Source organism: Tribolium castaneum, chromosome 9, assembly GCF_031307605.1.
Source record: "Tribolium castaneum strain GA2 chromosome 9, icTriCast1.1, whole genome shotgun sequence".
In the NCBI taxonomy this organism is placed as follows: domain Eukaryota; kingdom Metazoa; phylum Arthropoda; class Insecta; order Coleoptera; family Tenebrionidae; genus Tribolium; species Tribolium castaneum.
Window position 1 is genome coordinate 5,160,352 of NC_087402.1, and position 9,750 is coordinate 5,170,101.

General features: G+C 38.5%; 5 protein-coding genes and 1 long non-coding RNA gene across 8 annotated transcripts; 4 read left to right on the plus strand and 2 right to left on the minus strand.

Moving 5' to 3' along the window:
- Positions 1–58: 58 nt before the first annotated feature.
- On the minus strand, positions 59–751 carry LOC663818 (larval cuticle protein F1). The gene is made up of 2 exons (XM_971370.5): positions 596–751; positions 59–545 (listed from the first exon to the last, which is right to left on the minus strand). Exons 1-2 carry the CDS (start codon positions 602–604, stop codon positions 111–113), a joined length of 444 nt encoding a protein of 147 aa, XP_976463.1. The 5' UTR covers positions 605–751; the 3' UTR covers positions 59–110.
- Positions 752–1,404: 653 nt separating this feature from the next.
- On the plus strand, positions 1,405–3,000 carry LOC135267151 (uncharacterized). 3 transcript variants are annotated; one of them, XR_010335483.1, is made up of 3 exons: positions 1,405–1,491; positions 2,493–2,712; positions 2,763–3,000. XR_010335483.1 is itself a non-coding variant. In XM_064359022.1 (2 exons), exon 1 carries the CDS (start codon positions 1,707–1,709, stop codon positions 2,013–2,015), a length of 309 nt encoding a protein of 102 aa, XP_064215092.1. In that variant the 5' UTR covers positions 1,501–1,706; the 3' UTR covers positions 2,016–2,712; positions 2,763–3,000. The 3 variants fall into 3 exon arrangements, 1 of the variants encoding a protein (XP_064215092.1); XR_010335484.1 differs by having other exon boundaries at positions 1,473–1,491; positions 2,665–2,712; XM_064359022.1 differs by lacking the exon at positions 1,405–1,491 and having other exon boundaries at positions 1,501–2,712.
- A 245-nt stretch (positions 3,001–3,245) lies between these two features.
- LOC135267152 (uncharacterized) lies at positions 3,246–4,844 on the plus strand. Its single transcript, XR_010335485.1, has 3 exons — positions 3,246–3,387; positions 3,439–4,578; positions 4,629–4,844. It is a non-coding gene; the product is annotated as an uncharacterized LOC135267152 (long non-coding RNA).
- A 59-nt stretch (positions 4,845–4,903) lies between these two features.
- LOC107397745 (uncharacterized) lies at positions 4,904–5,447 on the minus strand. The gene is made up of 2 exons (XM_015978982.2): positions 5,421–5,447; positions 4,904–5,370 (listed from the first exon to the last, which is right to left on the minus strand). Exons 1-2 carry the CDS (start codon positions 5,430–5,432, stop codon positions 5,014–5,016), a joined length of 369 nt encoding a protein of 122 aa, XP_015834468.1. The 5' UTR covers positions 5,433–5,447; the 3' UTR covers positions 4,904–5,013.
- Positions 5,448–6,211: 764 nt separating this feature from the next.
- LOC663876 (uncharacterized protein) lies at positions 6,212–9,744 on the plus strand. Its single transcript, XM_969906.5, has 8 exons — positions 6,212–6,464; positions 6,521–6,725; positions 6,773–6,985; positions 7,033–7,376; positions 7,426–7,530; positions 7,774–8,300; positions 8,346–8,553; positions 8,600–9,744. Exons 1-8 carry the CDS (start codon positions 6,417–6,419, stop codon positions 8,870–8,872), a joined length of 1,923 nt encoding a protein of 640 aa, XP_974999.1. The 5' UTR covers positions 6,212–6,416; the 3' UTR covers positions 8,873–9,744.
- LOC107397716 (adenylate kinase isoenzyme 1) lies at positions 9,076–9,711 on the plus strand. Its single transcript, XM_015978841.1, has one exon. The coding sequence runs from the start codon at positions 9,076–9,078 to the stop codon at positions 9,709–9,711; it is 636 nt and encodes a 211-aa protein (XP_015834327.1).
- Positions 9,745–9,750: the final 6 nt, after the last annotated feature.

Genomic DNA, 9,750 nt, shown 5'->3' on the forward strand with positions numbered 1-9,750 from the left:
CCACCGCACTAAATTTTTGGGTCCAGAAAATTTGAAAGTTTGAAATAAATGATGAATATTTGAATAAATTACGTTTTATTTCTACACACAATCACATTTAATTCAGCAATTTAGTAGAAATGATGAGCGCCTCCGACCAAACCATGGCCGTAGAAGGAGCGGGCAGCGAAAGCTGGGGCACCGTATCCGCCGTATCCGTAGAGGGAACGTCCAGCGTACAAGCCACCGTAAGCTGGGGCTCCGATGAAAGCGCGGCTGGCGAAAGCTGGGGCAGCGACAACGGGGGCGGCGTGGGCCACGGCGACGGGGGCGGCGTGGGCGACAGCCACGGGGGCCGCGTGAGCTACGGCAACAGGAGCGTGAGCCACAGCGACGGGGGCAGCATGAGCCACGGCGATGGGGGCGGGGTGGATGGTGCGGGTGGAGACGACGCTAGTGGCCAAGGGGGCGGCGTGGGCTACGGCCACGGGGGCGGCGGCCAAGGGGGCCCCGAGGAATCCGGCGTTGGCTGTGGCAACGGCGAAGGCGACGAACACGGCGATGAACTAGAAATAATTATTGGTGTTTTTTTTTTTTTTCAAAAGAGGACACTTACGGCGTTCATTTTTGTTTGCTTGCGTTTATTGAAAAACGTTGGAAGAATGTGTGATGAATTGGGATTTATTTTCGATTTATATACTTTTGAAATGGCCTCAACCTCAACAAGATATTAGTGGCCACCCTAAATTAAACTGGTTTGGTGTGTCATGTTACAAGTGCCCAATATAATGTCAAATATCAGATCAGCCATTATATTGATGGTACTGATCTTGTAATTTTTGCATTTTTTAAATTAATTAAAAACCTTCACTTTTACCGTCCTGTTAATAAATTCAGTTTTACCACAAGTCATTTTTTATTTAAAAAAATATCTCATCTAATATTCCGATAAATATTCAAGGCAAGGAGTAAACCCTTCAGTCTTAAAAATTAATTATTGAAAAAAATGTGCGTAACAATACAAAAAATAATTAATTTATTCGCACTGAATTTTACAAGCAGGAGAGCTACGACATTGGAGAAATGTACCAATCGGTGCCAATTTACATATTTATTGTGTGATATATCTTCGTTAACATTGCCTCAATTTCTTATAAAAAACTCGAAAAAAATATAAACTGTCGCAATAAACAACAAATGATTGCAACTTTCTATGAATGTTTTAAAAGAAACAAAGTTTTCAGTAAAAGGAAAAACATAAATATTAATATTATATAATCTTCGATATAATCGGAAAGAGGAAAGCTAACACAACAAAGCTTTTAATAATTTCTCGTAATGTTGTAATGTCCAATTTGATATAATAAACCACTTAAAAAAGTTACCTACTGATTAACTGATTAAGATGAACCAGTTATTAAAAACTGCTGACATATGCAAATATTAGCAAGTTATCTAATCGGTAGTAGTCACCTTTGTGAAAAATCAACACCTTCACAAACTGGAAATTGGGTAAAAACAAACACTTTCCATGCAATTATTACAAAATTTATTAACACCAATTTTGCAAAATACAAAAAATTGCTCCATATATCTACTTATAATTAAATACGCGTTGTTGTGACAAAAGTTTTAAACAAGTTTTGCTACCCACAAACAGCCTTGCTCTTGATTCTTGAACACGAGGATTACCTAATAGTAATTAACCCATCATTGCACCACCGCCCATGCCTCCCATCATCCCAGCCGTAATTGGGGGAATCATCATTGCGCCCCCCATGCCCCCCATGCCTGCTCCCATCATTCCCGCGCCCCCCATCATTCCGCCCCTCATTCCTGCGCCTCCTCCCATCATGCCACCCCTCATCAGCCGTGCGCCCCCCATCATCATGCCGCCCCTCATTCCTGCGCCCCCCGTCATCATGCCGCCCCTCATCATGCCCGCACCGCCCATCATCATCGGCATCATCTGGGCGGCCCCCATCACGGCCATGCTGATTGTACCCAAGAAGATGACGGCGAAAAGGACCTGTTAAAATAAAATCAGATGAAAGAAATTTGAGTTTTCTACCTACCAAAGCGTTCATTGTTTATCAAACTGTTGTTTGAAGTTTGAATGATGTCGATTGTACTTTGCGATTATCTTATATACTGAACATTTGTCCTTTAAGTAAATTGATTTGATGCAGACGTTTGTTTTCGGTAATTGTTTCTGATATGTTAATTAGGGAACCTTAAGTGTGCCAGTCGGATGTGGCAAGTTACGAAGGAATTTTCTTCGCAATGTAAACAATTATAAATTAAATAACACGTTTAAATTAAATTTCAACACGTCTGATTAATCTTGTTCAGGTGGAACAGCAATTATTTTAGTAGGTATCCAAAACTCCGAGTTTTTACAAGTTTTGTGATAAATAGATTTTACTTACAAAATCATGGGTTTAACTACCCTTTTAGTAAAAGGGGTAAAGCGTTAAATGTGCAGACTAAACGTTAATAATATATTTTGTTAGCTTACAGATTTATTTACCCATTGACTTTGTGGTTTTACAAGGAATAAATGTTTGTTACGTTCGAGGTCGATGCCCGAAAAAATTACAATAAAATTTGTTATATAAGTGTAAAAAATTCACAGTCAAGGTCTCTCTGCCCTATATAAGCTTTCTTTTCTTTATATTTTGCTAGAATTTGTGAAAAATTCACGCAGTCTTTACTCCAATCAAGATGAGATTCGTAAGTGACCACTGCGTAATTTTTATTTGAGTTACTTTTTTTTCTTCCAGATTGTTGCCGTTTTCTTCATTTTGGCCATTGCTACAGCCTACGGTCAAATGATTGGCTCCGAAGTTGCTTCCTTTAGCGATGGTGTAGGTGCCCAAACTTTTGAAGGAGGTGCCGCTTTGAGTGAAGGACTTGGTGCTGCCTCTGTGGCTGAGGGAGCCATGGTAGGCGATGCTTGGTAAAAAGATAGATTTCGTGTTGGAAAATTACTTTTAAGAAATAAAGAACTGAGGTTTTTAATTCGCTTTTATTTTACTTATCCTGCAAACTTAAGTGCCGACTTGAAAACATTTTTTCAACAAACTACAGGCTCCTCTTTCTTATCAAGGCAAATATTACTGAAGAGTGTTTATATAAACTATTTGATGTGCTTATCTGATAAGAAGATTTATTTAAAAGACGCTCCTTATACCTATTTCTAATTTACCGCGACTACTGCAAAATGTGGGTTAAAAAAACGTACGTTCTCTTTATCCTTATGGTTTTCATAACCATGATTTGTGGATTTCCGCTTGATAAACAGACGAGTTCAAAATCAAAACCTCAAGTCCAAAATATTATTACTGCGGGCTGCCAACAAGGCTACGTTAGAGTTCATGGCAAGTGTGTTCGTACTGCTTCTGATCGGTGAGAACAATTTTTTTTTGAGAAAAGATTTTTTACTTTATTCATTTTTAGCAAGTAGGAAAACCTATTGGAATCCAAGAATGTCTGTCTAAACAAAATGTAGGTATTTTTTTACTGTGTACAAGCTCATTTAAAATAAATCTCATGAACTTAATTTGTATTTTATTTATAATTACATGCGCTCAATTAAATTTCCATTTAATTAATGTTTTAATATACGGAATTTTTTCACAAACCGCAGAATTTTCTGGTTTCATATCAATTCAAATAGGGATGTGCTTATCTGATAAGAAACTATACTTAAATTTAAAGACGCTTAAAAACCCTTGGATTTCCGAAAAAAATGTTTTGTTAAATAAACATATAACTTATTTTTTTTGATTACAGGAAGTAGACAACGTGCAAGAAAAAGTATTTACTATTTTGTAATTTACATGTATTTTTGTATAACAATTTTGACGAATTTCTACCTACTTAATTTATTTTAACATTCTGAACAACATTCTATATAAGCTTACATTTAACCAGTACTTTATTTATTTCACCTCCTTTTTGTTCAATTAAACTTGCGACCAAAGTGAGACAGCAGAACATAGGAGGAATTTAGTCCGGAATTTAATTTATATTTTTTAAGTACATTTTTCCTTTATTTTATGCAAATATTTTGCAAAAATATACGTGACATAATTCGTGCTTATTTTGATAGTGATATGGTATTACTTAATGTATGATAACGAGCTTTCTGTTGATTTTTGCGGTTTCGAATGATACGAAAAAAGTTGATCCTTGTATAATATTATGGATTTTTAAAATGAATAGAATTGTACTCGGGATTATATTATTAATTTTTACGCTACAATAAAATATTTCATTACCATACTAAATACGACCTCAAGAAAAATTACACTTGACTGCGTGTTCCAGCAAGAGTTTTAATAGAAACGGTTGCTTAGATCCAATAAAATAAAATAAGAAAAAAATCAAATTAACATTAACTTCCTTCTTGTTTATCATAATTATTCACAGTCGGCTATCCCACATATCCAAAAATCTGTTGTAATAGAACAACACGTTACATTATCAGAGCAATTTTTTCAAGGATATATGTTTTGCTATATAAGCCATCATTTGTTGAACATCCAGGTATACCTACCCAGAATTGAAGAATAAACAATCAACATGAAATCTATGGTAAGTGTATTATTATAATATTCTTAAAACCAAATTGAATTTTTTTTCAGATTGCTGCTCTTTTTGTGGTTTTGGCTCTCGCCTCAGCCTATGCTGCTGTGATTCCCCTAAGTGCTGGAGTCATTGGCTCTCCCCTTGTTGCCTCTCCATGGAGTGGAGGCCTCATCGCCTCCCCATGGCTCGGCTCTCCTCTGATTGGCACAACTATTTTGTAAATTAATGCTTACACTCTGTACATACGGAATAAATAAATGCAACTATTTTTTAATCGGTGTGAGATTTGTTCAAAAACCCCCCCAAAAAAAAACAAATAAAACTCCGCGTCTCTAATAAACTACAGATTTTATTACTAATGATATGTCAAGCTTACAGTACTTAAATCTAAGATGTACGCAGTGAACTACCTTAACCTAATTACAAAAATTTGAAGCGTATTCAGCCGTGAAAACCATGTCCGTAACCAAAACCTCCAAAATTGCCGGAACTGAATCCGCCACTTCCGCCTCCGCCGCTGCCGCCGCCACTGGCGAAGAATCCTCCAGAGTGTCCTCCTCGTCCTCCGCTGCCGCCAGAACCGCCACCGCCGCCACTTGAGAAACCACCTCCGCTAGAAAAACCGCCTCCGTGGCCTAGAGATCCGGTGTGGATGGTGCGAGCGGTGTAAACACTTGAAGTGGCCACGCTGCCACCCCCATGACCGCCGCCGCCGCCGCCTCCGCCTCCACCTCCGCCCCCATACAGAAACCCTCCCTTAACGCAACTTATCGCCACGATGGCGAAAACGGCAACGAACTTAATATTGATTAATTATTATTAATTAATAAATTTCATTAAGGACTTACCAAATGATTCATTCTGAAACAGTGACGAATGAATGGTACCCCATGATTTATATAGTGATTATTTGAAACGTGATACCATTCTTGCACTTGTTTCAATATAACACCATGGTTAAGATCAGTTACTTCTTACCAACGTTGTGCACAATTTAGGGGTCAAATGTAAAAGTGACCTATTTACAATAATTTAAGCTTAGGTACCCGATTTTAATTAATAGAGTGGAATGAAATCTTTAGAAATCTTACGTAAGAATTGTTACACGCACGCGGAAATTAAAATAATTGCTGTGGTACCTAAATCTGCGACTGGTTCTAGAAAATGTTAATGCGTTCAAATATTTGGCAATGTTTTAAATATCAAATAAATAATAATTTCCAAATAAATAATTCTAAATAAATTATTAGAAAAAAAATTTACAAACGGAAAATGTAAATAGGTATGAAGACGACAAATTCAGAAAGTGATTCCAAAAGTAAATATCAATTTTTTACATTCTATTTTAAAGTCCAATCTATCGCAAGAATATCAGAAAAAACCGAATAACTTTTAGAAAAAAACCACCAAATGATAGTCAAGATTCTTGATCTTTTAAAATTCCTAGAAAACAAGTCAAAAATTCATATTAAATTTTCGATTGACGCGTTAATGAAGCGTTCTGATTGGTTCAATTTAGTCATGTGATCACTTATGTAATGAATATTAATTTACAATGACGCTGCTCTAAACCGGTACAAAATTACAAAAATGTTATGGTTATTGTGACGGATGGTCTAGAGTTGAATTATTACTGAAACACAAAACTTTTCGCATTTTTTTAATCATTGCCCCCTAATTACGTGCCGCCACTGCGCTGGCTTCCCAAATGTCAAAATAAAGTCAGACCGTTCTAACCTCAAGTTTTTACAAAGCTTTTCAAAAAAGCTTTTTTTACACTAATCACGCCAATTTATAGCCCATTTCTTTAAATAAAAAATGCCACATTGCTAAACTTCCAAAAAATGGCAAATCTGAAGCCAGGCGGGCAAAATCCGCGAAAAAAAGTCCAGGTTAGTTGTTTACATTCTGTATTTACAAAACAGTTTTTTGCAACAATCTTGGCCAGGTATCAATGGTAATTTGCGAAGCTGAGGAGAAAAGACACAGATCTGGGGTAAATGCCCTTCAGATAGATCCGGCATTAGACCGTTTGTATTCTGCTGGGAGGGACTCAATTATTAGGGTGTATGAACATGAGCGCTATTTACACGGAATGGAGCACCATACTGATTGGGTTAATGACATAGTTCTGTGTTGCGGAGGCCGGCACTGTATTACTTCCCCTTTCGTTTATTTTTTCCTGAATATATTTTTATAGTAATCTCTGCAAGTTCTGACACTACTGTTAAAGTATGGAACGCCCACAAGGGCTTCTGCATGTCAACTCTGCGAACACATAAAGACTATGTGAAAGCCTTGGCTTACGCCAAAGACAGAGAACAAGTCGCGTCTGCAGGTCTTGATAAATCCATTTACTTGTGGGACATCAACACCTTAACAGCACTAACAGCGAGCAATAACACAGTCACTAGTAAGTCCAGAATGTTGTAATACACACACTCACACGAATTCTAATAGCTTCTAGTTTGATGGGCAGCAAAGAATCAATTTATAGCCTAGCAATGAACCCTCCAGGCACTGTTATAGTAAGCGGATCCACCGAGAAAGCCCTCAGGCTTTGGGACCCGCGAAATTGCGTCAAGTTGTTTAAGTTAAAAGGTCACACTGATAACGTTAAGGCTTTAGTTGTGTCAAAAGATGGCACTCATTGCATTTCTGGCAGCAGCGATGGGTCCATCAAAGTGTGGAGTTTAGGGGGCCAGAGGTGTATCCAAACAATCAGAGTGCATAGCGACTCCGTTTGGGCACTTCTGGCCACGGAAAATTTCACTCATGTAATCTCCGGTGGTAGGGACAAGAAGGCAATGATTTTGCACGTTATTTTGAAAAATTTTACCAAATAACTTCCAGGTGATAATGACTGATCTGAAAAACCCCCAGAACAGCGTTGTGGTCTGTGTGGAGGAGGCGCCAGTGCTCAAAATGTGCTTCACGGCAGACCAGCAGGCTGTCTGGGTTAGTAATTTTTTTTTGCATCAGATTTCTTAAAGATTTCCCAATTCCTCAACATTTTCTGTTGTTATTAATACTCAAGGTACAAACAGCTGAACAAAGTTTTTGTAGTTCCAACATTTCTCTTTTTTTATTGTTATTTGGAAGCACATGAGGCAACATTTTTTTTCTATTTATGTTTCGTTTCCCGTTCACGCATTTTATTGTCTGTTATTTATAATTTTTCTTGCTTTCGGGTTTACCTAGGTGTCAACTTCCAACTCCAGCATTCGCTGTTGGAAGTTGCCAACCGAGAAACACTTCAAAGAAGAGGCCAAAATGCCGACATCGCCCATTTCGCTGATACCAGGCGGTGCTGCGATACGTCAGGCCGTCGTTCTCAACGACAAGAGACACATTTTGACCAAAGATGCCAACGATAATGTCGCTCTTTACGACGTTTTGCGTGCGCGAAAAATCGAAGACCTAGGCCAAATCAATTTCCAAGACGAAATAAAAAACCGATTCAAAGTAGTTTACGTCCCGAATTGGTTCAATGTTGATTTAAAGACTGGAATGCTGACGATTCATTTAGGACAGGACGAAGTCGATTGCTTCTCGGCCTGGGTTTCGGCCAGGGATGCGGGAATCAGGGACTGTCCAGACCCCGACCAAAAAGTAAACTACGGAAAATTGCTACTGCAAGCACTGTTCGAGCATTGGAGAGGCGTGGAGAGAGACCCCGAAAATAAACTGTACTTCTCAGTACCCAAACATATACCCTTGATTTTGAGGTAAATAAAGCCTCAAATGACAAATTGCCGTAATATTTTTTGTAGTGAAGTGGGCGGGCGCACGCTTTACCGGGTCTTGGTGGGCGACACAGTCGGAGACACCGAAAATGCGCTCCTGAACGAAACAGTGCCTAATTGGGTTATTTCCATTATTGAGGAGAACAGTACCGGGAAATTCATCAAAGTGCAGTTTTACCTTCAGCCGCACTCTTCGGTCCCGTCTCATTTATTGAAACAAGACAGACTGAAAAAAGTAGCTATTTTTTTTGGTTTAACACTCCTTGAAGTTGTTTTTTCAGCCCGATAGATTGGTAGCCAATGATTTTATCCAGTGTCGCAAAGTTGCCGAACATATTTTGGAGAAATTACTGGGGGATGGAAACGCAAGTTCTCCCGGAGGTGACGCCGATTCGACCACTCCCAGCGGCAACGGGTACAACGTTGATCAAATTGAACTGACCTGCAATGACCAAGTCCTGGACCCAGCCATGGACTTACGAACCGTTAAACATTTCATCTGGAAATCTTCGGCAGACCTGACGCTGCACTACAGGATTGTCAACCCCAAATAATTCATTCCTTACACTTATTTATTTATCCATGATTTTGGTGGACAGATTTATACTAGTTTCTTGTAATCAAACATTTAGCAGTATATGTTTTTCGTATTTGTTTGCAATAAAAATATGTAACACGAAAAATTAAAATAAATTTATTTAAAAAACTTTGACTTGTCATTTTCCCTGTCACATCCGTCTTGTGATCAAAATTGAAAATGTGTTACTTGCCCAACGTGCCTGAAAAGCTTTTCTCAGGCTTCAGCGTTTCAAATTTTTTCCCGCAAGACCCTCTGTGGAAGGAGTTCATCGAAGCGCGTTTGCCTATTTTTTGGATAATCGGACCGTCTTTCTCCGGGAAAACGAGCCTTGCTCACATTTTGACCGAAATTAGTAACTTTCACATGCTCCGTTTGCAATTTCTTTCGTCAATCACGACCGAAAACTCAAAAGCTCACCTAGTCGAGCCTAAAGATAACAAAATTGTGAAGCTAAAAAACGAAATTCGCAACACTTTCAAGGACAGTCAGGGCTACATAATCGACGATTTTCCTTCAAATTTGAAGGAATGCATCCAATTTGAGAAGAAAATTTGCAAGCCAACGGTCGTCATTTACATATCTATAAACCTAGACGCTATCCTGGCGAGGGCTCTCGCCCAACACCCAAACCTCGACATAAACGCCCTCAGGATTGGATATGTGAGGGAAATGAAAAACTCTGAGAAAATTTGCCGCAGATACGAGAAACTGTACAAAGTCATCAAGGTTTATTCCCAGTTTCCCATCCAAGACACTCATGCCAAAGTCATCGAGATTCTAGAAACCGATTTCGGCTATAAATTCAAACACTGATTGTTATTTCAATAAAGACGTTCGAAATTCAAATGATGT

What these genes read in the sequence shown, in the direction of transcription:
- LOC663876 (XM_969906.5), top strand. Translation starts at nt 6,417, where the DNA reads ATGGCAAATCTGAAGCCAGGCGGGCAAAATCCGCGAAAAAAAGTCCAG. An exon ending in GTGTTGCGGAGGCCGGCACT is followed by an intron (nt 6,726 to 6,772) that starts GTATTACTTCCC and finishes ATATTTTTATAG; the next exon opens with TAATCTCTGCAAGTTCTGAC. An exon ending in GAGCAATAACACAGTCACTA is followed by an intron (nt 6,986 to 7,032) that starts GTAAGTCCAGAA and finishes GAATTCTAATAG; the next exon opens with CTTCTAGTTTGATGGGCAGC.
- LOC135267151 (XM_064359022.1), top strand. Translation starts at nt 1,707, where the DNA reads ATGCCTCCCATCATCCCAGCCGTAATTGGGGGAATCATCATTGCGCCC.
- LOC107397716 (XM_015978841.1), top strand. Translation starts at nt 9,076, where the DNA reads ATGTGTTACTTGCCCAACGTGCCTGAAAAGCTTTTCTCAGGCTTCAGC.